A 21,895-nucleotide genomic window follows, 5' to 3' on the forward strand; every position below is an offset into this window, starting at 1 on the left:
AAGCTTCAACCTGATAAGCTCGAACCCAAATCGGAGAAATGTGTCTTCATAGGATATCCAAAGGAAACTATTGGATACACCTTCTATCACAGATCCGAAGGCAAGACTTTTGTTGCTAAATTCGGAAACTTTCTAGAGAAGGAGTTTCTCTCGAAAGAAGTGAGTGGGAGGAAAGTAGAACTTGACGAGGTAACTGTACCTGCTCCCTTATTGGAAAGTAGTACATCACAGAAAACTGTTTCAGTGACACCTACACCAGTTAGTGAGGAAGCTAATGATAATGATCATGAAACTTCAGATCAAGATACTACTGAACCTCGTAGATCAACCAGAGTGAGATCCGCGCCAGAGTGGTACGGTAATCCTGTTCTGGAAGTCATGCTACTAGATCATGATGAACCTACGAACTATGAAGAAGCAATGGTAAGCCCAGATTCCGCAAAATGGCTTGAAGCCATGAAATCTGAGATGGGATCCATGTATGAGAACAAAGTATGGACTTTGGTTGACTTGCCCGATGATCGGCAAGCAATTGAGAATAAATGGATCTTCAAGAAGAAGACTGACGCTGACGGTAATATTACTGTCTACAAAGCTCGACTTGTCGCAAAAGGTTTTCGGCAAGTTCAAGGGGTTGACTACGATGAGACCTTCTCACCTGTAGCGATGCTTAAGTCTGTCCGAATCATGTTAGCAATTGCCGCATTTTATGATTATGAAATTTGGCAGATGGATGTCAAAACTGCATTCCTGAATGGATTTCTGGAAGAAGAGTTGTATATGATGCAACCAGAAGGTTTTGTCGATCCAAAGGGAGCTAACAAAGTGTGCAAGCTCCAGCGATCCATTTATGGACTGGTGCAAGCCTCTCGGAGTTGGAATAAACGCTTTGATAGTGTGATCAAAGCATTTGGTTTTATACAGACTTTCGGAGAAGCCTGTATTTACAAGAAAGTGAGTGGGAGCTCTGTAGCATTTCTGATATTATATGTGGATGACATATTATTAATTGGAAATGATATAGAATTTCTGGATAGCATAAAGGGATACTTGAATAAGAGTTTTTCAATGAAAGACCTCGGTGAAGCTGCTTACATATTAGGCATTAAAGATCTATAGAGATAGATCAAGACGCTTAATTGGACTTTCACAAACTACATACCTTGACAAAATTTTGAAGAAGTTCAAAATGGATCAAGCAAAGAAAGGATTCTTGCCTGTGCTACAAGGTGTGAAATTGAGTAAGACTCAATGCCCGACCACTGCAGAAGATAGAGAGAATATGAAAGATGTTCCCTATGCATCAGTGATAGGATCTATCATGTATGCAATGCTGTGTACCAGACCTGATGTGTGCCTTGCTATAAGTCTAGCAGGGAGGTACCAAAGTAATCCAGGAGTGGATCACTGGACAGCGGTCAAGAACATCCTGAAATACCTGAAAAGGACTAAGGATATGTTTCTCGTATATGGAGGTGACAAAGAGCTCGTCGTAAATGGTTACGTTGATGCAAGCTTTGACACTGATCCGGACGATTCCAAATCGCAAACCGGATACGTGTTTACATTAAACGGTGGAGCTGTCAGTTGGTGCAGTTCTAAACAAAGCGTCGTAGCGGGATCTACATGTGAAGCGGAGTACATAGCTGCTTCGGAAGCAGCGAACGAAGGAGTCTGGATGAAGGAGTTCATATCCGATCTAGGTGTCATACCTAGTGCATCGGGTCCAATGAAAATCTTTTGTGACAATACTGGTGCAATTGCCTTGGCAAAGGAATCCAGATTTCACAAGAGAACCAAGCACATCAAGAGACGCTTCAATTCCATCCGGGATCTAGTCCAGGTGGGAGACATAGAGATTTGCAAGATACATACGGATCTGAATGTTGCAGACCCGTTGACTAAGCCTCTACCACGAGCAAAACATGATCAGCACCAAGGCTCCATGGGTGTTAGAATCATTACGGTGTAATCTAGATTATTGACTCTAGTGCAAGTGGGAGACTGAAGGAAATATGCCCTAGAGGCAATAATAAAGTTATTATTTATTTCCTTATAATCATGATAAAAGGTTTATTATTCATGCTAGAATTGTATTAACCGGAAACATAATACATGTGTGAATACATAGACAAACAAAGTGTCACTAGTATGCCTCTACTTGACTAGCTCGTTAATCAAAGATGGTTATGTTTCCTAACCATGAACAATGAGTTGTTATTTGATTAACGGGATCACATCATTAAGAGAATGATCTGATTGACATGACCCATTCCATTAGCTTAGCACCCGATCGTTTAGTATGTTGCTATTGCTTTCTTCATGACTTATACATGTTCCTGTAACTATGAGATTATGCAACTCCCGTTTACCGGAGGAACACTTTGGGTACTACCAAACGTCACAACGTAACTGGGTGATTATAAAGGAGTACTACAGGTGTCTCCAAAGGTACATGTTGGGTTGGCGTATTTCGAGATTAGGTTTTGTCACTCCGATTGTCGGAGAGGTATCTCTGGGCCCTCTCGGTAATGCACATCACATAAGCCTTGCAAGCATTGCAACTAATGAGTTAGTTGCGAGATGATGTATTACGGAACGAGTAAAGAGACTTGCCGGCAACGAGATTGAACTAGGTATGGGATACCGACGATCGAATCTCGGGCAAGTAACATACCGATGACAAAGGGAACAACGTATGTTGTTATGCGGTCTGACCGATAAAGATCTTCGTAGAATATGTAGGAGCCAATATGGGCATCCAGGTCCCGCTATTGGTTATTGACCGGAGACATGTCTCGGTCATGTCTACATTGTTCTCGAACCCGTAGGGTCCGCACGCTTAAGGTTACGATGACAGTTATATTATGAGTTTATGCATTTTGATGTACCGAAGGTTGTTCGGAGTCCCGGATGTGATCACGGACATGACGAGGAGTCTCGAAATGGTCGAGACGTAAAGATTGATATATTGGAAGCCTATGTTTGGATATCGGAAGTGTTCCGGGTGAAATCGGGATTTTACCGGAGTACCGGGAAGGTTACCGGAACCCCCCGGGAGCTAAATGGGCCATGATGGGCCTTAGTGGAAAAGAGAAGAGGCAGCCCTACATGGGCTGCGCGCCTCCCCCTTCCCCTAGTCCTATTAGGACTAGGAGAGGTGGCCGGCCCCCTCTCTCTCTTTTCCCCCTCCGCGAATCCTATTCCAACTAGGATTGGGGGGGGGAGGGGGAATCCTACTCCCAGAGGGAGTAGGACTCTCCTGGCGCGCCACACCTTGGCCGGCCAGCCTCCCCCCTCTAGTCCTTTATATACTGAGGCAGAGGCACCCTAGAACACACAAGTTGATCCACGTGATCTATTCCTTAGCCGTGTGCGGTGCCCCCAGCCACCATAGTCCTCGATAATACTGTAGCGGAGTTTAGGCGAAGCCCTGCTGCTGTAGTGCATCAAGATCGTCACCACGCCGTCGTGCTGACAGAACTCTTCCCCGACACTTTGCTGGATCGGAGTCCGGGGATCGTCATCGAGCTGAACATGTGCTCGAACTCGGAGGTGCCGTAGTTTCGGTGCTTGATCGGTTGGATCGTGAAGACGTACGACTACTTCCTCTACGTTGTGTCAACGCTTCCGCAGTCGGTCTGCGTGGGTACGTAGACAACACTCTCCCCTCTTGTTGCTATGCATCACATGATCTTGCATGTGCGTAGGAATTTTTTTGAAATTACTACGAAACCCAACAACAATTCCCTTTGTCTATCAGTACGATACTTGCCCGAGATTCGATCGTCGATATCCCAATACCTTGTTCAATCTTGTTACCGGCAAGTCTCTTTACTCGTTCCGTAACACATCATCCCGTGATCAACTCCTTGGTCACATTGTGCACATTATGATGATGTCCTACTGAGTGGGCCCAGAGATACCTCTCCGTTTCACGGAGTGACAAATCCCAGTCTCGATTCGTGCCAACCCAACAGACACTTTCGGAGATACCCGTAATGCACGTTTATAGCCACCCAATTACGTTGTGACGTTTGGCACATCCAAAGCACTCCTACGGTATCCAGGAGTTGTACAATCTCATGGTCTAAGGAAATGATACTTGACATTAGAAAAGCTTTAGCATACGAACTACACGATCTTGTGCTAGGCTTAGGATTGGGTCTTGTCCATCACATCATTCTCCTAATGATGTGATCCCGTTATCAACAACATCCAATGTCCATGGTCAGGAAACCGTAACCATCTATTGATCAACGAGCTAGTCAACTAGAGGCTTACCAGGGACATGGTGTTGTCTATGTATCCACACATGTATCTGAGTTTCTTATCAATACAATTCTAGCATGAATAATAAACGATTATCATGAACAATGAAATATAATAATAACTAATTTATTATTGCCTTTAGGGCATATTTCCAACAGGAAGTGCACACTTCTATGATGAAAAAATGACCATTTTCATGGAACACATCTACCACGACAGATGTATGATTATCTCAATTCTATCATAAAACCATCACGGATGTACATCGCTAATTGACAATCGAGTATCATCACAGTTGTGTCTTTTTTGTAGCACAATGGAAAGGTGCTTGGTGAGCGACACATTCAACGTCACCGACCTAACGATGAGGATCTTGATCTAACGATGGATCTTCCTATGGGGAGGTAGGGAGAGATGGTGTTGAGCAAGCCATGGACCTACCATTAATCCCACCAGATTCAATAGGACCCTTGACAAGAGCTCGTGAACGTGCCATAAAAACCAAGGTGAATTATCTCCTAGTTAAGCTCCCTATACATTTGGATGATACTTGGCAACTACCTCAAAATTGAACCCTATTCATGATTATGTACAACGATGATCACCACAATGAAGTGAGGGAGGAACATCAAGTCCATCAAAAGGAGCGAGAAGGAAGTATGGAAGGTGTCCAGGTAATGTAAACATGAAGATGCTCTTTGGACACTCTTTGCCCATGGGATACAGGACACTACTACGCATATGCATGGGGTACCCCATAAATTAGCTGGACACCCCCTGCACACGGGACCCGTCGCATAGCCTCTGGATACCACGTTCCACAAGGCCCTGTGCCCACGATCCCCTTTACTCCGTGCACACGACCCTGCCTATGAGCCGTGAGGGGAAATGTCTCTTGTATCCTTATCCTCATCTCATACCTCCAAAAACTATATAATACACACCTTTGCACTTTTTAGGGTTAGCAAAGTATTAAATTCAGAAACTATATAGTACACACCCTTTGCACTTTTTAGGGTTAGCAAAGCATTAAATTAGATCTTGAGAGAGGTTTGCTCATCTTATCTCCTCCTTTCCCCGATAAAGGGCGCTTTTATTAAACTCGAAATGTAGCATTAAGAAGATACAAAGCATAATGAGCAACACCCGACTTCTGTATAGTTAAGATGCATACAGCCAATACCAACAGTTTGGCAAAAAGAAACAAAAAAATGACATATCGGCAGCGAAGGGTCATATGGCCAACACTATGCCTATGTCGAATGGGGTGGTGGGCTGATCCAGAGATTATGCTTTGCTCATCTTATTTTCTCTAGAGGATCAAGACCTCCTTCTAAGAGAAGAATCCCTTGTGGATTACCAAGACCTTGATATCCTTTGGATTGAGGAAGAATTACCTCTCAAGACTCCACCTCTCCTAGAGATTTGGAAAGAACCCTACCTATTTACCTCTACCTTTGTTGTTTGTTGGATTTGAGGTGTATCTCTCCTTGCTTGTGATTTGTGTAAACTTGTGGTGCAAACATTGTTCTCTTGAGTGTCCTCTTGTGTTCCTTGTGTTATTTGAGATTGTCCTCAACTCCACATCCAAATTGTGAAAATTGGGCAACAATTAGAACTTGGTTATACATCAGTAAGGAAAGCATGTGTGCAAATGTAAACATCCGAGTGTTGAGCCAGCTGATAGACAAAGCATGTATATTGTAACAAGCACGGGTTCATAAACACTGCAAACAAGTACCGGGGATTTACAACACTGATGTTTACTCCAAAACATATTGGAGAGGACTGAAGGAGTAAAAGCTAAGTATAGGCAACGGAAATTACATGGTACTGTATGCAAGACTAGGCGCACTTGATTTGCTTACAAACCTAAAATTACACACACACACACACACACACACACAAACAAACACACACACACACATGTTTTCTTCTTTTTATTGCTTCAGTAACATGGTCCCAACTAAGGACTAGATTATAAACAGGTTCTCCTGATTGCCGGATCTTCAGAATTCAGATGCTTCGCTCCTGAAAAAACAAAAAGAAAGATGTATCCTGTAAGTTAACTCGTCTCAAGCTCTCAAATTTAGAACCGGGCAAACAGATCTTTGCATCTCAAAAGAAGAAACATGCACCCATTTGTTTGGGCAGTTTCGTGTGCATTGGTTTCTTATCTATGCTATGTAATTTGGAGTTTGGGACGTGCAGAGCTGCCTCTTCAAGGAGTTACCTATAGTTTTGCCTCTAAGGCTGGTCGTAGTGGAGAGTAATTTATACTAGTGTCATGCATATGACACTAGTTTAAGTTACTATCTTCATAGTACAAAGTAACATAGTAGTAATATCATAGATGGTTTCATTTATTAGCTTGTAGACTCATATTTTCTCGGAAATGGCTATATTACAGTAACATATTATGTTACTCTCAACACCACTCTCCGCATTAACTACATGTCGCATAAGCAAAAATTTCTTGTAATGCGCTATGTTATTATCTAAATTACTCCCACTATGACTAGCCTAAAGAGTTCATATTTTTTAAAACACTCTAAAGAGTGCAAACTGACAGAAAGCAGATTGGCGGATCCATGCAGGCAAAGATGTTGTGTTCTGGGCTCCTTGTTCAGGCTCAAATTATGTGCCGGATCCGCTTTGCTTGTATAATAGACTAATTGTGCAAGCAGAGTAATTCTTGGATTCTTGCAGTGCATCTGGAGCAGAAACAGCAAAGGAATTGACATCACTAACAAACAAGCGGCATTCCTTTGCTGTTTCGTTGTCAATTGACAACGTCAACCTAGCTATGGCACAGATCACCTTATAATGACAAGTGACCGAGATCAGTATATAACTTTGAGCTACGATCTGACACCTCACACTTGTATATTTGTAGTAAACATGAGACGAGAATCAGGCTGAGTTTTGGTTACCATGAGGAATCAGTTGTCCTTGTACTTGGGGAACGGGACCCTGCCAGACTCGATGAGGTTGATGTCGTCCACGAGGATCTCGTAGTGGCGGCGCACCTCGTCGGCCGTCTTGGTCCCGCCCATGGCGCGAGACACCTTGAGCCAGCGGTCGGGCGTGCCCTCGCCGTGGTAGGCGAGTGCCTCCTCGAACAGCTTGTTCTCCTTGGCGCTCCACGCCGCGTCGTCGCCGCCGCGGGATGAGCTCCCTGACATCTCAACCTGGATCGGAATTGGTAGTATGTTTCTCGGAAACCGAGCTCAGTTAGCGCTGAAGTTTTTGCACTTCAGAAGCCCTGATGGCTGTGGTTTGGTGATCGCTGTGCTGCTTCGGTGCCCGCTATTTATAGGTGCTTTGGGGCCTCGCGCCGCTCGTATGGTGGACTGCCACCGACTTTGTGATTGAAAGATCAGTGAGGCTAATTAGATTGTGTCATTTTTGAACTTTTTGGACGAAGGTGCCTCATTTGGATGTAGATTTCGGTGCTGCGATATGACATCTCAAGGCGGACAAAGGTGCACGATCGGTCCGTGTCAACGTCTCCGGTGCATGGCACTGCAGCCTGCAGTGGGATATTATCTCCGGTCGGGTATTTCAGTCGGGCGAACTAACTCGCTGTGACAAAAATGCACATTAACTATCGCGAGCGTAATTTTCGGTAACGTTCGGCATGCAACAAATAATTAACGAATAATAAATGGCTACCGCTACACCGCTACTTCTTCCGTTCCTAAATACTTGTTTTTCTAGCCATTTCAACAAATGACTACATACGAAGCAAAATGAGTGAATCTACACTCTAAAATATGTCTACATACATCCGTATGTAGTAGTCATTTGAAATGCCTAAAAAAACAAATATTTAGGAACGGAGGGAGTACATGCAAGCGTCCATCGCTAGCCATGCCCAAAAGAGGGGCTATCAATATGTGCATGCACGTTACGTGGATAGCCATAAATATAGGATCGCAAATGCTACTTCATGATTGTTAGGCTGGTTATAATGGTAGTTATCATAGCTACTAGTATCATGCATGTCAACTAGGCAATTTTAATAAGATGTCATAGCATTAAATGAAGAAAGAGAGGGTGTAATATCATATCATGATACCGTATCATAATAAATGCTATGTTACTTTGTGTCATGCATGGCAATAAATATAGTACTACATGATACTAATATATGATACTATGCATTAGGGAGGTAGTATCATACACTAGTATCATATGCATGATACTAGTATATGATACTCACCATTACAACCAGCCTTAGGCTGGTCATAACGGGGAGTATCTCTCTCAGTTTACAGGGCGTGCGTGTGTCCATAGATCGTCAATTTGACCAACCTAATACAACTCATATATTACAAAAAATATACCACTATAAACTTCAGATGTTCTATTTTCAAATGCTATAATTTTTATATAGTTAATATTAGGGTGATAAAATTGGCAACCTAGGTATAATTTTTACAGGACTTGTAAACTGAAATGGAGGGAGTAGTAGTTTCCCTTGTATTTTGGGTCATATTTTCATCATAATTTTAACTAATAAATTGTATTTTGACCGTGGTTTACTAGTCTCCATTCTATTTTGGTCATATTTTGACCATGATTTAACAAATAAAATCTATGATATATGTAGTAAAATTAAAATAATTGGAACTTACATCCAAATACGAACCCAACAATTTTTTTATGAAAGCGTTTTTGCGAAGTTAGAGATGAGCTCTCCTTTCAGGACCTAGGATGGACTGGTATCCCATACACTTGGGATAATCGTCAATCGGTGTTGCAAATGTTAAAGCAAGGTTGGATCAAGCCTTTGCTAATGAGAAATTCCAGTAGCGTTTTCAGTACACTCGTGTTCGACACATCAGTTCGGCTGAATCGAATCACTATTTTGTTGTAGCGGAGATGAAGGAGGGTGTGCCAAACTAGTCTCGACCTAAGAAGCAATTCCGTTATGAGAATGTTTGGCAAACACATGTCGATTATGACAAGCTAGTCTGGCAAACTCGGCTAGATCGGCAATAAGTTCCCGGGCTCCAAGGTGTGGCGCAATCTTTGCAACATCTCCGGCAAACACTGGAACCGTGGGGTGCAAAAGAGTTAGGTTGTTTCACACGAGCTGTCCGGGAACTTCAGAAAAAGTTGGACAAGCTACGTTCTCTTTTGGTTGGGCGTGGTCTGACTTATGAGGAGAAGTGCATAATTTTAAAGTTGAAGGAAGCTTTGTTCCAGGAGGAGGTGTGGATCCGTCAGTGCTCACGTGTGTTGTGGCTGTGTGAAGGTGATGGAAACACCGGGTATTTCCATGCACAAGCAGCACAAAGGAGACGGATCAATAAATTTCGGGCCTTGTACGGCAAGATGGAACTGCATGTATTAATGAAGTGGAGGATAAGGAGGAAGTGCAAGCATTTTATCAGGACCTGTATGAATCGCAGGGGTTCTCTGATCCAAAAAAGCTTCTCAATCATGTGCCAGTCAAACTTACAGCGGGCATGAACACTTTACTGGACATTGTTGCAGCGGAGGTCAAGGAGGCGTTGTTCCAAGTGGCGACTTCCAAGGCGCTGGGCGTCGACGGGTTTATGGCTGGTTTCTACCAGCGCCACTGGGATACCTTGCAAGACGATGTTACTGATGCGCTGCTGGAATTCTTGAATGTTGGGGACCTACCGATGGGCTTGAATGATACATCTATTATTTTGATTCCTAAGGTACGACACCCCCAATTCATCTCTCACTATCGGCCTATTCCTCTCTGTTCAGTGATGTAGGAGATCATTAGCGAAGAACAAAGTGCTTTTTGTACTTGGGCACCTAGTCACTGACAATGTCCTTGTGGCATATGAAAGCGTGCATTCAATGAAAGAAGGAAGAAAGGAAAATTATTCGCGCGTGGTAATTGATGAAGGCTACGACAGAGTGGAATGGCACTATCTGGAATCTATTATGATCAAGTTGGGCTTAGCACCAGTTTTGTGAGACTTATTATGAAGTGTGTCTCCTCGGTGAGATTCCGAGTTAGGGTCAATGGGGAGCTATTACCCTACTTCATACCTTCAAGAGGATTAAGGCAGGGGTATCAATGTATCTATTATTGACGTGTGTTGAAGGGTTCTCCTCCTTGCTGGTAACTCCATTGATAGAGGAATAAGAGTGAGCTATGAATCTCCTTGGGTTAGCCACCTTCTATTTGCAAAAGATCAAAGTGCAGTTAGTTTGAATGAGATTCTTCAAGTATATGGTGATGCTTCAGGGCAGTGTGTTAACAGAGATAAGATTACTATTTTCTTCAATTCTAACATGCCATCACATGTGAAGCAGGCCATGAAGATTGCCTTGGATATCAATGCAGAGGCATTCAACGAAAGATACCTCGGGCCCCATACGGCATTCGGGCAAATGACCAGTAGAACATTTGATTACATTGCGGAGCGAGCACAAGGTAAGATTCAAGGATGGTCGGAGAAGCTGTTAGCTTCTACTTGTTAGGAAGTACTTAAATCGGTTGTTTAGGCGATGCCGGCCTAAAAAAGTACTCTATGTAAGAGTATTACCTCCCCAATGGCTAAATATTTCTGGAGTAGTTCTCTTAACAAGAAAGGCATTCAATGGATTTCCTAGAAAAATATGTCCGCCCTAAATGCAATCGGGAAATGGGGTTTTGGGACATGCATCAATTCAACCTATCTTTATTTAGAAACCATGTATGAAGTTTGATGATGAAGCCAAATTCCTTGTGCGCTCAGGTTTTGAAAGGCCGCTACTTCCCAGAATGTGATTTCATGCTAGCATTTGCACCCAAGTCGCCCTCGGCTACCTGGTGCACGATCATAGCCAGCAGGGAGGCTTTGCGGCCGGGTCTTATTAAAATAGTTGGGGATTTGAGCTCCATTCTAGTTTGGACTAAGAAGTGGATCTCAGGAACAATTTCAATGACACCCCTATTCACACCGGCTAACACTCATGTTGAACTAGTTTCATATCTCATTGATTATGGTAATTGGACATGGAGGCAGCAGGTGATTTGTGGCACATTCATTGCTCCTGATGCGGAGGCGGTCTTTAATATCCTTCTCTTTTGGAGGTGGTGACGATTTTTATGCCTAGGATTTTGACAAAACAGGCAACTACATTGTAAAGACAATGTACCGTGCTCTTGTGACTCAGACAAAGCATCTTGCTCTAGAGGAAGGGATGGCTACTGGGACCTCAAGGAATATCAACAATTATGGAAGACCTTGTTGACATTAAATGTCATACCAAAATTTCATGTGTTTTCATGGCACGTCTTTCGAGGGATTCTTCCTAGAGAGGCTACACTAAAGAGAAGACACATTGCTGAACTTGGCCGATGCAAAGGTTTTCTTAGCCATGGACGAAGACCTACAACATGCACTCATGTATTGTTCTCATGCAAAGTATTGGGGAGGAAGCCATGAGGTGTTTGATATATGATTACCAAGGTTGCACTCTAACTCTTGGGCTTGGGACATTCTATGTGATGATTGGTTCAAGGACAAAGATCATGTTCTAATCATTACCATCATGTGGTCGATTTGGCATTCACGAAACCGAATCAAGCACAATGAAGGGGGATCATGTCCTGCTACATGTATGAAGCTAACAAAAAAAGCCTTGGCGATTCTAGAACTGCCTAGGACTATGGCTTTAGTCTTACCAAGACATGGGTGGAGGCCCCCTAAATTGGGTTTTAGTAAAAATAACACCGACAAAGCAATTAACTTTGATGAAAACTGTAACCCTATTGGTGGTGTAGCTCGGTCATGCACTAGCCTACTTGGTGCTTGGTGCAAGCCCCATATGAGTATCTCAGACCCAATGATAGACAAGGTATTGGCAATGCGGGAAGGTGCATAGTTTGCTAAATTGTGTGGTTTAACGCATGTGATCATGGAAGTGGGATGCCTGGAGATGGTCGATCTCTGGAACACTCACCACAATTCTCACTCGATTGTGGCTTCTATTCTGTTAGAAATTGGAGAACTCGTTAGTGACTTTCAGTTTTCTAATAATCTTCATGTAATCGGGCAGGAAATGCTCCCCCACATCTTTGTGCTAAGCATGCTTGCACATTGAACATGACATATAGCTGGCTCGACGAGACACCAAGCTTCTTAGTGACCAACTTGTTTGCAGATTGTCCTAGTAATGCACCTATATGAATAAAGCTCTCTGTATTGCCTGCAAAAAACAATTAAATGAAGGAAGCTGAACTAAGCACATATTCATTGGGGAGATTAGTTCCTAGCACTTTTAATGCACATAGCACCTCACCTAAGAACTAATGCATTGTAAGAGGCACGAGACGACTAAAACTCAAACCCAAAGGGAGTAGGAAATTTTGCTTACGTGGCATATGATTAAGGAAGAAAGAGAATGTTATATATCATATGATACCGTGTCATAATAAATGATGTGTTATTATACCCATGCATGAAAATAAATGAGATCATTTTAAATACTAACCTATGATGTTATACACTACGGAGGTTGTATCAGATGCATGATACTAGCGTATGGTACTCCCTCACTACGAGTAGCATAAGATATCCAATATCCGAGTGCCTCATAGACTTTTGTTTTCTTGAACTGTCCACAACCCATTGCCATCATTCTCATAATGGAGATAAAATAGTTCAAGAGATCCAGACAAAAGGAAACATGAAAGGGATAAATAGCGAGTTATGCACCAATAGAAAACCCCACCGTGCGTTCCCGCGATTGGAACATGCACAATGGAGCAAAAACCTGTTAGACCTAAGATAGAACCTACACAATGCGGGCAGTTCAACAACATCCAGCACAAAATATTACAGATCCACATATAATAAATCGACCACAGATGAATGAGATAGAGACCGGATGACTCCAGAACTACGTGAAAGAAAGACTTTAGTAGCACTTGCAGATCAACGTCGAGATGACTCATGAGCATCATGTGTCGCTGCCCATATCTTCTTCATCGCCACCATGATCTTGAGCAATCCGCGCCTTGCTTTGGTGTGTCCATATACTTGACTTTTTAAATACACATCCAAGACGACAAAGAAGAACAAGTATCAAATACAAACTCAGGACCACTCAAGATCTTATTCTTAAAGGTAGTTTTGTTGTGTCAGTTCCAAATGACCCAGATAACTGCAGCCAAACAATAGTAGATAGACATTCACCATTAGGCAAGAAAGCATAACACCATGAGTAATGTTGCCACGCATTATTAAGGTTAGATCAGTACCAAGAATCATGCCTACATTACGCCAAACAACCTTGGCCACCTAAGAAAAGTTGTTGATCTAACTCATATTGATCAGAGAATGAACGTTCAAGGTTACCACCTTATTTCCTCCTTTTCGTAACATCTCTAGTCAACACAACATTTTGGAGTAATTACTGTAAGAAGATACGGATTTTCATATTCAACTATAATCCCCTCCTTCCCGGGTAAGTCCTTTTCCAATATATCATCTATTGATCTAGTTGTAAAACATGGTTCTTACCTAGCCCCCAATAAACCTCATCACCCTCGCGAGGTGTGTGTAGGTTCATAGTCTCATTCTTAACACCTTACCATTGTTTACTAATATAGAATCGAACTTTATTTGGAGGCACTTTTGGTATATAGAACGACGGTGGTTTCCCATTCCGCCTCAAATTCCGTGTTGCTAATACTCGGTCTAGTGGTGGCGGTTATAGAAACTAGCTCCAATATTGTGTATAGCATAGTAGGTTTCGCACATATAACCATGTCCAATGATCTACGTGTCGCAAGCAGTTTCATACAAATAACTACCTCCATTATGTGTACACCAGAGATCTATTTTTTTCTTATTATGTACCCACCCCTGCTAATGGCACTAGCTAAATGCTTGCGTGTTGCAACAGAGCAACAAAATATAGAAACACATTAGCCAAATGATTGTTTCAATTGAAAAAATATCAAGCTCTGCCCCTTTAGCTTGGAATTGGATTCTTAGCACCATGGGTGGATAACTCCAATAAAACCAGAAAATATTCCATTGAATTAGTACTTCCTCTGTCTCGATGTATAGGGTGTGTGCGTAGTTCTAGGTCATCGATTTGACTAACCAAATATGCATTCTATTTCACCAAAAGTATATCATTGGATTCTCAAGAGGATGTAGTTTCTAAAAATATATTTTCATCACATATAACTACGTGCATACCTTATAAACCTAGAACTACGTGCATACCTTATAAACTGAGATGGAGGGAGTGTAATAATCATTGTTCACATGTAGTGAGTATATGAAACCAAAACATATTTATCTAGTTAAATTATCAACCTAGAACTACGTGCTACCTTATAAACTGAGATGGAGGGAGTAATAATCATTGTTCACATGTAGTGAGTATACGAAACCATATTGCATTTGAGGTGACCCGTAGGAATTGTTTTTTATGTAACATGTTCCCCTCCTACTCATGACTCCCTATGACATGTGTCCTCTCTAGTGACCCTTCCTAACCCATGCATTTTAGTCCTAATCCCTTTTATATTAAATATATTATATATAATGAATCTGCTTCCATTTCATTTCTCACTGCTAGCTCCTCACATCCACTGTTGTTGTCACTGCTCCACCTCATCCTCATGTTACAATATTCTCACATCTTTCCAAAAAAAGAAATAGTTGTAAGCACATGATGTGAGTCACTCAAAATGGTTAATATGAAGTAGAAGGAAAATATATCAATGGTTATGTCCCCTCTTACGAGTCCAATGCCCGTGTCAACCACATCAATACAAGGGATCATGTGAACAATGGAAACATAAGATCTACAACTATTGCATGTTAATTAGCAGTCATGCATGGAAAGATGGCATGTTGGATTGAAAGGGAAGTGACGAAAATATGGTTTTTGTTCTGTTTCTTGCTGTACAAGGAGATATGCATAGCAAATTGTTTACCATAACATTGAAGCTACGTGATCTTCTTGTACCAGTCATTTTCTTACAGAAAGGAAAACTGACAACAAGGCGATTCTTCAACGACATAATATATTATGGGAAAATATTAAGAGTAAAGATTGCATGGAACTGTATTTTTTTGGTAAATGTGCTTAATTGTTTTGGTAAGTGCAAAGAGGATACCATTAAACATTTATGTTCTTCTAATAAGTAATTAATGGTGTGGAAGTTTGCGGGTTCGATAACATATCAAATCGTGGACAAGGTACCATCATATGGGGAGGTAGGTGATGGTCCATCACTCACCAACTCCCCTTTAATAGTAAAGATTCTGATAAGTGCGCTTAATTGTTTTTTGAAGTTTGAGGAGGCGACAACATACCATATCATGGATGACGTACCATCGTACCGGGGGGGGGGGGTAATAGACCATCATTATGAACTCCCCCTTTAATAGTAGAGATTCAGATGAAACATTGGAATACAAAGGTACAAAGATAACATATCATTCATTGCAGTACCCATAGTCCATAAGCTTTACAAGTTCACCTGATACAAAGACATTGGAATGGTACTCATGTCTTAAAGTCCATAGTCATTGTATGCTCTATCACTTATGCATTGCCTTCTAATGTCATTAGCTGGTGCCATTTATAATTCTAAAGCACACACCTCACCATCAATGTTTTTGTGCAATGCAACTAAAATAAAAGCTACATGTAGGAAAAATTAGTAGGTTATTGAAAATGTAATGCGAGCTAAATTCAAGTAGCAGGTATACAGTTGTACTCTGCACAGAAGATAAATCTAAGAAGTCGTACCAGTTTCCGTTAAATAGAGAAGTCAAAGAAATTTGAATATTATAGAGAATAAAAGGATATAAATTGTATCAGTTTCTATTCCAATAGACAAGTGGTACCAGTTTGCATTTTACAGAGATGACAAAGCAGATAAGTTGTTGCAGTTCCCATTATAACTAAGAATTGGAACCAGTTTGCATTTACCAGAAAAGATAAAGTAATGTTTTAACTGAGAAGTTGAAGCAATTCATATTTTATATAAAGGATGAATTGAAGTGTTGACAGAACTTGAAGAAGTCAGAGCACCACCGACAGTAATGGCCATGTAGTCTCACCACCAAATACTCACATTATCGGTCGGCTATAAATGGAAGCCTCTTCCCTAACCCTAAATCTAGCCACCGGATCACCTAAAAAGCACTTAATCTAGATCCTCCGTTGCCGGCTTGAAATCGCCGATCCATCATCCCTGCTGATGGAGACATGGTCCACATGCACCCCACGTACTATAAAGAGCTCACCCCACCTACTACGCCCAAATCACAATGGAGGTAGCTATGGTGGTCATCGCTCGCGAGGTGACCCCGACCCAAGATCCTCTTCAGAGTCGAAGGAAGAGGTTGAGGCAGAGGGAAGTAGAAGAAGGAGAAGGCAGAGGCAAAGGTGAAGGGAAACAATAGCTTCCATATGGCGGCGCGCTGGAGGAGCACATCCGTGCCAAGTGCCGAATAACATCAAGCTCGAGGATGCTGTTGTCATCATCACAATCCTCATGAACCCCAAGATGGTGGGGGAAGACAACACCATCACCGAATTGATTGCTGATGAATGCGAGGTCACCACCAACCATATCCTGATGGCCAACGAGTGGTGCGAGTTAGAGGAAATGTTTCCCAACCAAAACAACGAGAAACCAATGGGACATGTCTATCGGCACCCACAATGACGAGGCCTCTGGCTTCGGCATCATCTACATATCCTCATCCAACGAGTAGAAGTAGCTTCTTGTTTATCTAAATAATATAGTACTAAGTCTAATAGTTGCAGTACTAACTATGTAGTAGTTGTAGTACCAAGGATTGTTATCTACCTATTATATAATTAAGCATTGAAGGTCCAAACACGATGAAAATTTATGACATTTTTTTCTGGACCGAGAAGGACCCTAGAAGCTTCGGGAGCCAACCAGAAGACCCACGACGTGACCACAAGCCACCCCGACATGCCTAGGGGGGGGTAGGGTGCACCCCCTGCTTGCGACCCCCTCGTGGCTACGTTTGGCATGATTCTAACGATGAAAGATCATATAAATAGAGGAACCCCTAGAAAGAAACCTAGAATCTTTACTCCACCGCCACAAGCCTTTGTTCTGAAGCAATATCATCTGGAGGCCTTCTTAGGCATCCTGCCAGAGGGGGAAGCCATCATGTATGCTATCTTCATTATCCTTGCTGCCTCCATGGCGATGCGTGAGTAGTTCATCCTCGAGGCTGAGGGTTTGTACCAGTAGTTATGTGTTTGATCTCTCTCTATCCCTCTCTCTCTCTCTCTCTCTCTCTCTCTCGTATTCTTGATTTTCCACGATCTTGATGTATCATGAGATTTATTAATATAATTGGATCACATGATGTTCACCTCCCTCTCTTATTTTTTGTGGTGAATTGAGTATTGCTCTTTGATGTTTCTTTATGTTGGATTGAATATTTTGGATTTGAGATCACTTGATGCATGTCTAACTCACGGATTTCCGTCGTGGCATCAGGGTAATCTAGGTGGCATAAGAGTTGATTGATGTGTATCATATGGTGTTGTCTTAGTATGATCTCTAGAGCTATTCGTCACACTTTGGGGGTAGTTCATAAGATTGATTGGAAACACACTTTGAGGTAGTTACTACCTATGCGATTTCATCCTACTTTTTCTTATAGGAATATAGACTTTCAAGTGATTCTTTGCGGCGCATTGAGGGATTACCATGTGATTCAATTACGTTAATGATGTTGAGAGATTACACTAGCGAAAGTATGAACCCTAGGCATTATTTCTAGGCATTGAGACAATGGTTTGCTTACTTTTTCCTACTTGCTACCTTGTTGTTTTTAATTGTTCAGATTATAAAAGCTAGTTCTACCATCCATATTACACATCTATCATCATCATCTCTTCGCTGAACTAGTGCACTTATACAACTGAAAATTGTATTGGGTGTGTTGGGGACACAAGAGAGTTCTTGTATTTCATTGTAGGGTTGCATGAGAGAGAACCATCTTCATCCTACACCTCCCACGGATTGATAAACCCTAGGTCATCCACTTAAGGAAAATTTGCTGCTGTCCTACACTCTTGACCTAATATCACCAAATGGGATAAATCCTCTGGCATTCCAAAAGAAAAGCCTAATTGACCTCATGGTAGGCCTTTATAGAGTATAATTTAGAACGATACCATTTTTTCTTACCATGAGTATGATGCAAAATCACATGCAGAGTAACAATATTATACATGATATTCTTGTTCCTGAAGATGGCATTTTAATGTCTGCTAATTAAGTGTTTAGCAACGCCATCCTCCATAATATCTAGGATTCTTGCAATCCATTTGTAAATACATCTACAAAGATAAATTGGTCTAAACTTTTGAATCTTACTAGTACGAAAAACTCAGGCAAAAAGGTTATGATTCCATAGTTCAATCTTTGGACATCTAGAGTACCAACATGGGAAGAGTGAAAAAGGGCCATCATATCATGTTGCACCGCATCCCAACAACTTTAGAAAAACTCAATGGGTATATTGTCAGGACAAGGTGCTCTATTAGCCTCCATAGAGAATAGGACATCTTTTACTTTTTCCATGCTAAAAGGTCTAATTGGCTTAGTATTCTCTTCTTGACAGGCTTTCTCCTTAGCACTCCAACAACTGGGGCCAAATGCCAAAGGTTACAAGGTGTTGGCCTTAATAATTCTCTATAATATTGGTTGGCATGGTTTAGTAAATTTGTGCTGCCTTATATATAAACATGCCCACCAGTTAAAGAATGAATTGTACATTTCATCTTTCTACCATAGAAATTTTATGGAAGTGTCATGTATTTTGATCATCTTTCCAACCACCTTTCATGGGATTACTACAACCAATAGATATATTCATCACTAGAATATTATTAAGCTCCATCATAATGTGAGCTCTTCTACCATATAATTCAGGAGGGAAAGGGCTTAATTTCTCAAGATCTTCTCTATCAGCAAGTTCATCTCTAAAATCATTCTTAATTTTCTTTGTAGACTAAAAATGATTAGATACCTAAGATTTAAAGTATGTTTTGAACTTTTCATTTTGATGCTTATTACATCAATAGGATCATGAGCACATACTTTTGTACTCCAGATTTCATGCACTAAAGGAAAGAAATCATATTAACAAGGGGAAATAAAACCCCTCCAATCTATAAAGAAATCATATACATCAATAGGTAGTATGTTTATGTTTACTGGTCCAAGTATATTTGCCCCATTTATATGACTCTCTCTTAGCACAATAGTGTGGATAATCATATTATACATACATACATGCATGCATGCATGCATATGTACATACATACATAGCATAGCATAGGAATTTAAAAAAAATCCTCACAATCTTTGAGGATGTGAAAGTCTTCCCGGCTAAAACAAGCAAACCCCACATTACAATAATAGGCAGCTACCTCCACGAACTATTCATCATGTTCGACCCCATAATTAATGAGTAGGCCCCATTTGTCTTTTAGGAAACAAAATATAACCAAGGATAATCCAACCCCAAAGAATCCGAGAGAATTAATTATTTCATATATTTGCCACACTCACAAAAGAACATTTCAAGTTATCTTTTTTAACAACATAGGATACCTCCAACTTTATCCAAAAAAGGGATCAACTTCCAATAGAACAACTCATAAGGATTAAATTTTCCAAAGAGACCAGAAGAATAATTATTTTCTAGTAGTTTAATTTACACATTTGTCACTTCAAATCTTCACTCGATTAAATAGTTTTCTATTTAGAAAGTTTAATTATGTAATGGATCAATACGATCGATGATCCGCAAATGATCTGAGTTATCAACTAGCCTGGGCTCTTTGGGTCATGATAAAATCACATTGGGAGCACTACCATATTAGTGAACGCATACCTAAGTGCTAGCTACTGTGAGATTTCCGCCCTCATTTATGTATATAAAGACTTTGAGACGGAGCATCCTTCGATCATCACCATGGAATCTACACCAACACATCAAGCACCACATGGACCTATGACAAGAGCTTGTGCACGCACCATCGAAACCGAGGTGAACTCACTCCTCTTCGAGATTGACATGGACACGAACGGAACTTGGATGCTACCTCACCAAAATGTGTTATGTGTAGTTAGGTATGAGGACGACGGCCGCAAGGCAGCTAGGGAGCATCCGGAGGCCAAGAAGAAGGACCCCATGACCACAAGCAAGAAATAGAAGCTCATCAAGTCGAAAACAGCAAGTCCCAGGCAACCTCGTGCGCACGGCCTCCCCCCGACCCCGTGCCCATCGGCGTCCCAGAAAGCTACTAGAAGTGAAGACATGCATCCCCGTGCGCACGGCCTCCGGACCCCATGCGCACGGGCGTGTACTATGCCCACGGGACCCCCATGCGCACGGGTCTCACTTACCCCATGCGCATGACCCTCCCACGTTGCGGCCGAGGGTTTCCTGTCTTGCCTCCCAAGTCATCCCCTACCTCCCTCTAGCTATATACCCCGTGCCTAGGACATTATTTAGGGTTAGCAAAGTATATGTGAGACATTGATAGAGCTTTGCTCCTTCTACCACTCCTCTTGGATATCAAGACCTCTTAGGAGAAGATCCCAAGTGGATATCAAGACCTCCTCTTAGAGAAGACTATCATCAAGACCTCACCTCCTCAGGAGTGAAAATAACCTTACCTTTGTGCTTGTTTCTATGGATTGTTCTTGTATTCTTGTGTATTGAGGGAGTCCTGGATCAGGGGGTATCTGGACAGCCGGATTATATCCTTTGGCCGGACTATTGGACTATGAAGATACAAGATTGAAGACATCGTCCCGTGTCTGGATGGGACTCTCCTTGGCATGGAAGGCAAGCTTGGCAATACGGATATGTAGATCTCCTTCCTTGTAACCGACTCTGTGTAACCCTAGCCCCCTCCGATGTCTATATAAACCGGAGGGTTTAGTCCGTAGGACGAACAACAATCATACCATAGGCTAGCTTTTAGGGTTTGGCCTCTTTGATCTCGTGGCAGATCAACTCTTGTACTACTCATATTATCAAGAACAATCAAGCAGGACGTAGGGTATTACCTCCATCAAGAGGGCCCGAACCTGGGTAAACATCGTGTCCCCTGCCTCCTGTTACCATCCGCCTTAGACACACAATTCGGGACCCCCCTACCCGAGATCCGCCGGTTTTGACACCGACATTGGTGCTTTCATTGAGAGTTCCTCTGTGTCGTCATCATTAGGCTTGATGGCTCCTTCAATCATGGATAGTGATGCAGTCCAAGGTGAGACTTTTCTCCCCGGACAGATCTATGTATTCGTCGGCTTCGCACTGCGGGCCAACTCGCTTGGCCATCTGGAGCAGATCGAGAGTTACGCCCCTGGCCACCAGGTCAGCTTTGGAAGCTTAAACTACACGGCCGACATCCACGGAGACTTTATCTTCGATGGATTCGAGCCCCTGCCGAGTGTGCCGCACGGTCATGATGAGCATGATTTAGCTCTACCATCGGACGGTGTTCAGGAGATCCCACTAGCAACCGCTCCGATCCTCAATTCGGAGCCAATTGTGCCATCCATGGACGGGTGGATAGACCCCGCCATGGAGGCCGC

General features: G+C 42.1%; 1 protein-coding gene across 1 annotated transcript; it reads right to left on the minus strand.

The window, feature by feature from the left end:
* Positions 1 to 7,210: 7,210 nt before the first annotated feature.
* On the minus strand, positions 7,211 to 7,541 carry LOC123058428 (protein RADIALIS-like 3). The gene has a single exon (XM_044481157.1). It carries the CDS (start codon positions 7,455 to 7,457, stop codon positions 7,215 to 7,217), a length of 243 nt encoding a protein of 80 aa, XP_044337092.1. The 5' UTR covers positions 7,458 to 7,541; the 3' UTR covers positions 7,211 to 7,214.
* Between the last annotated feature and the right edge of the window lie 14,354 nt (positions 7,542 to 21,895).

The sequence above is a fragment of the Triticum aestivum genome, chromosome 3A (assembly GCF_018294505.1).
Source record: "Triticum aestivum cultivar Chinese Spring chromosome 3A, IWGSC CS RefSeq v2.1, whole genome shotgun sequence".
Classification (NCBI taxonomy): Eukaryota; Viridiplantae; Streptophyta; class Magnoliopsida; order Poales; family Poaceae; genus Triticum; species Triticum aestivum.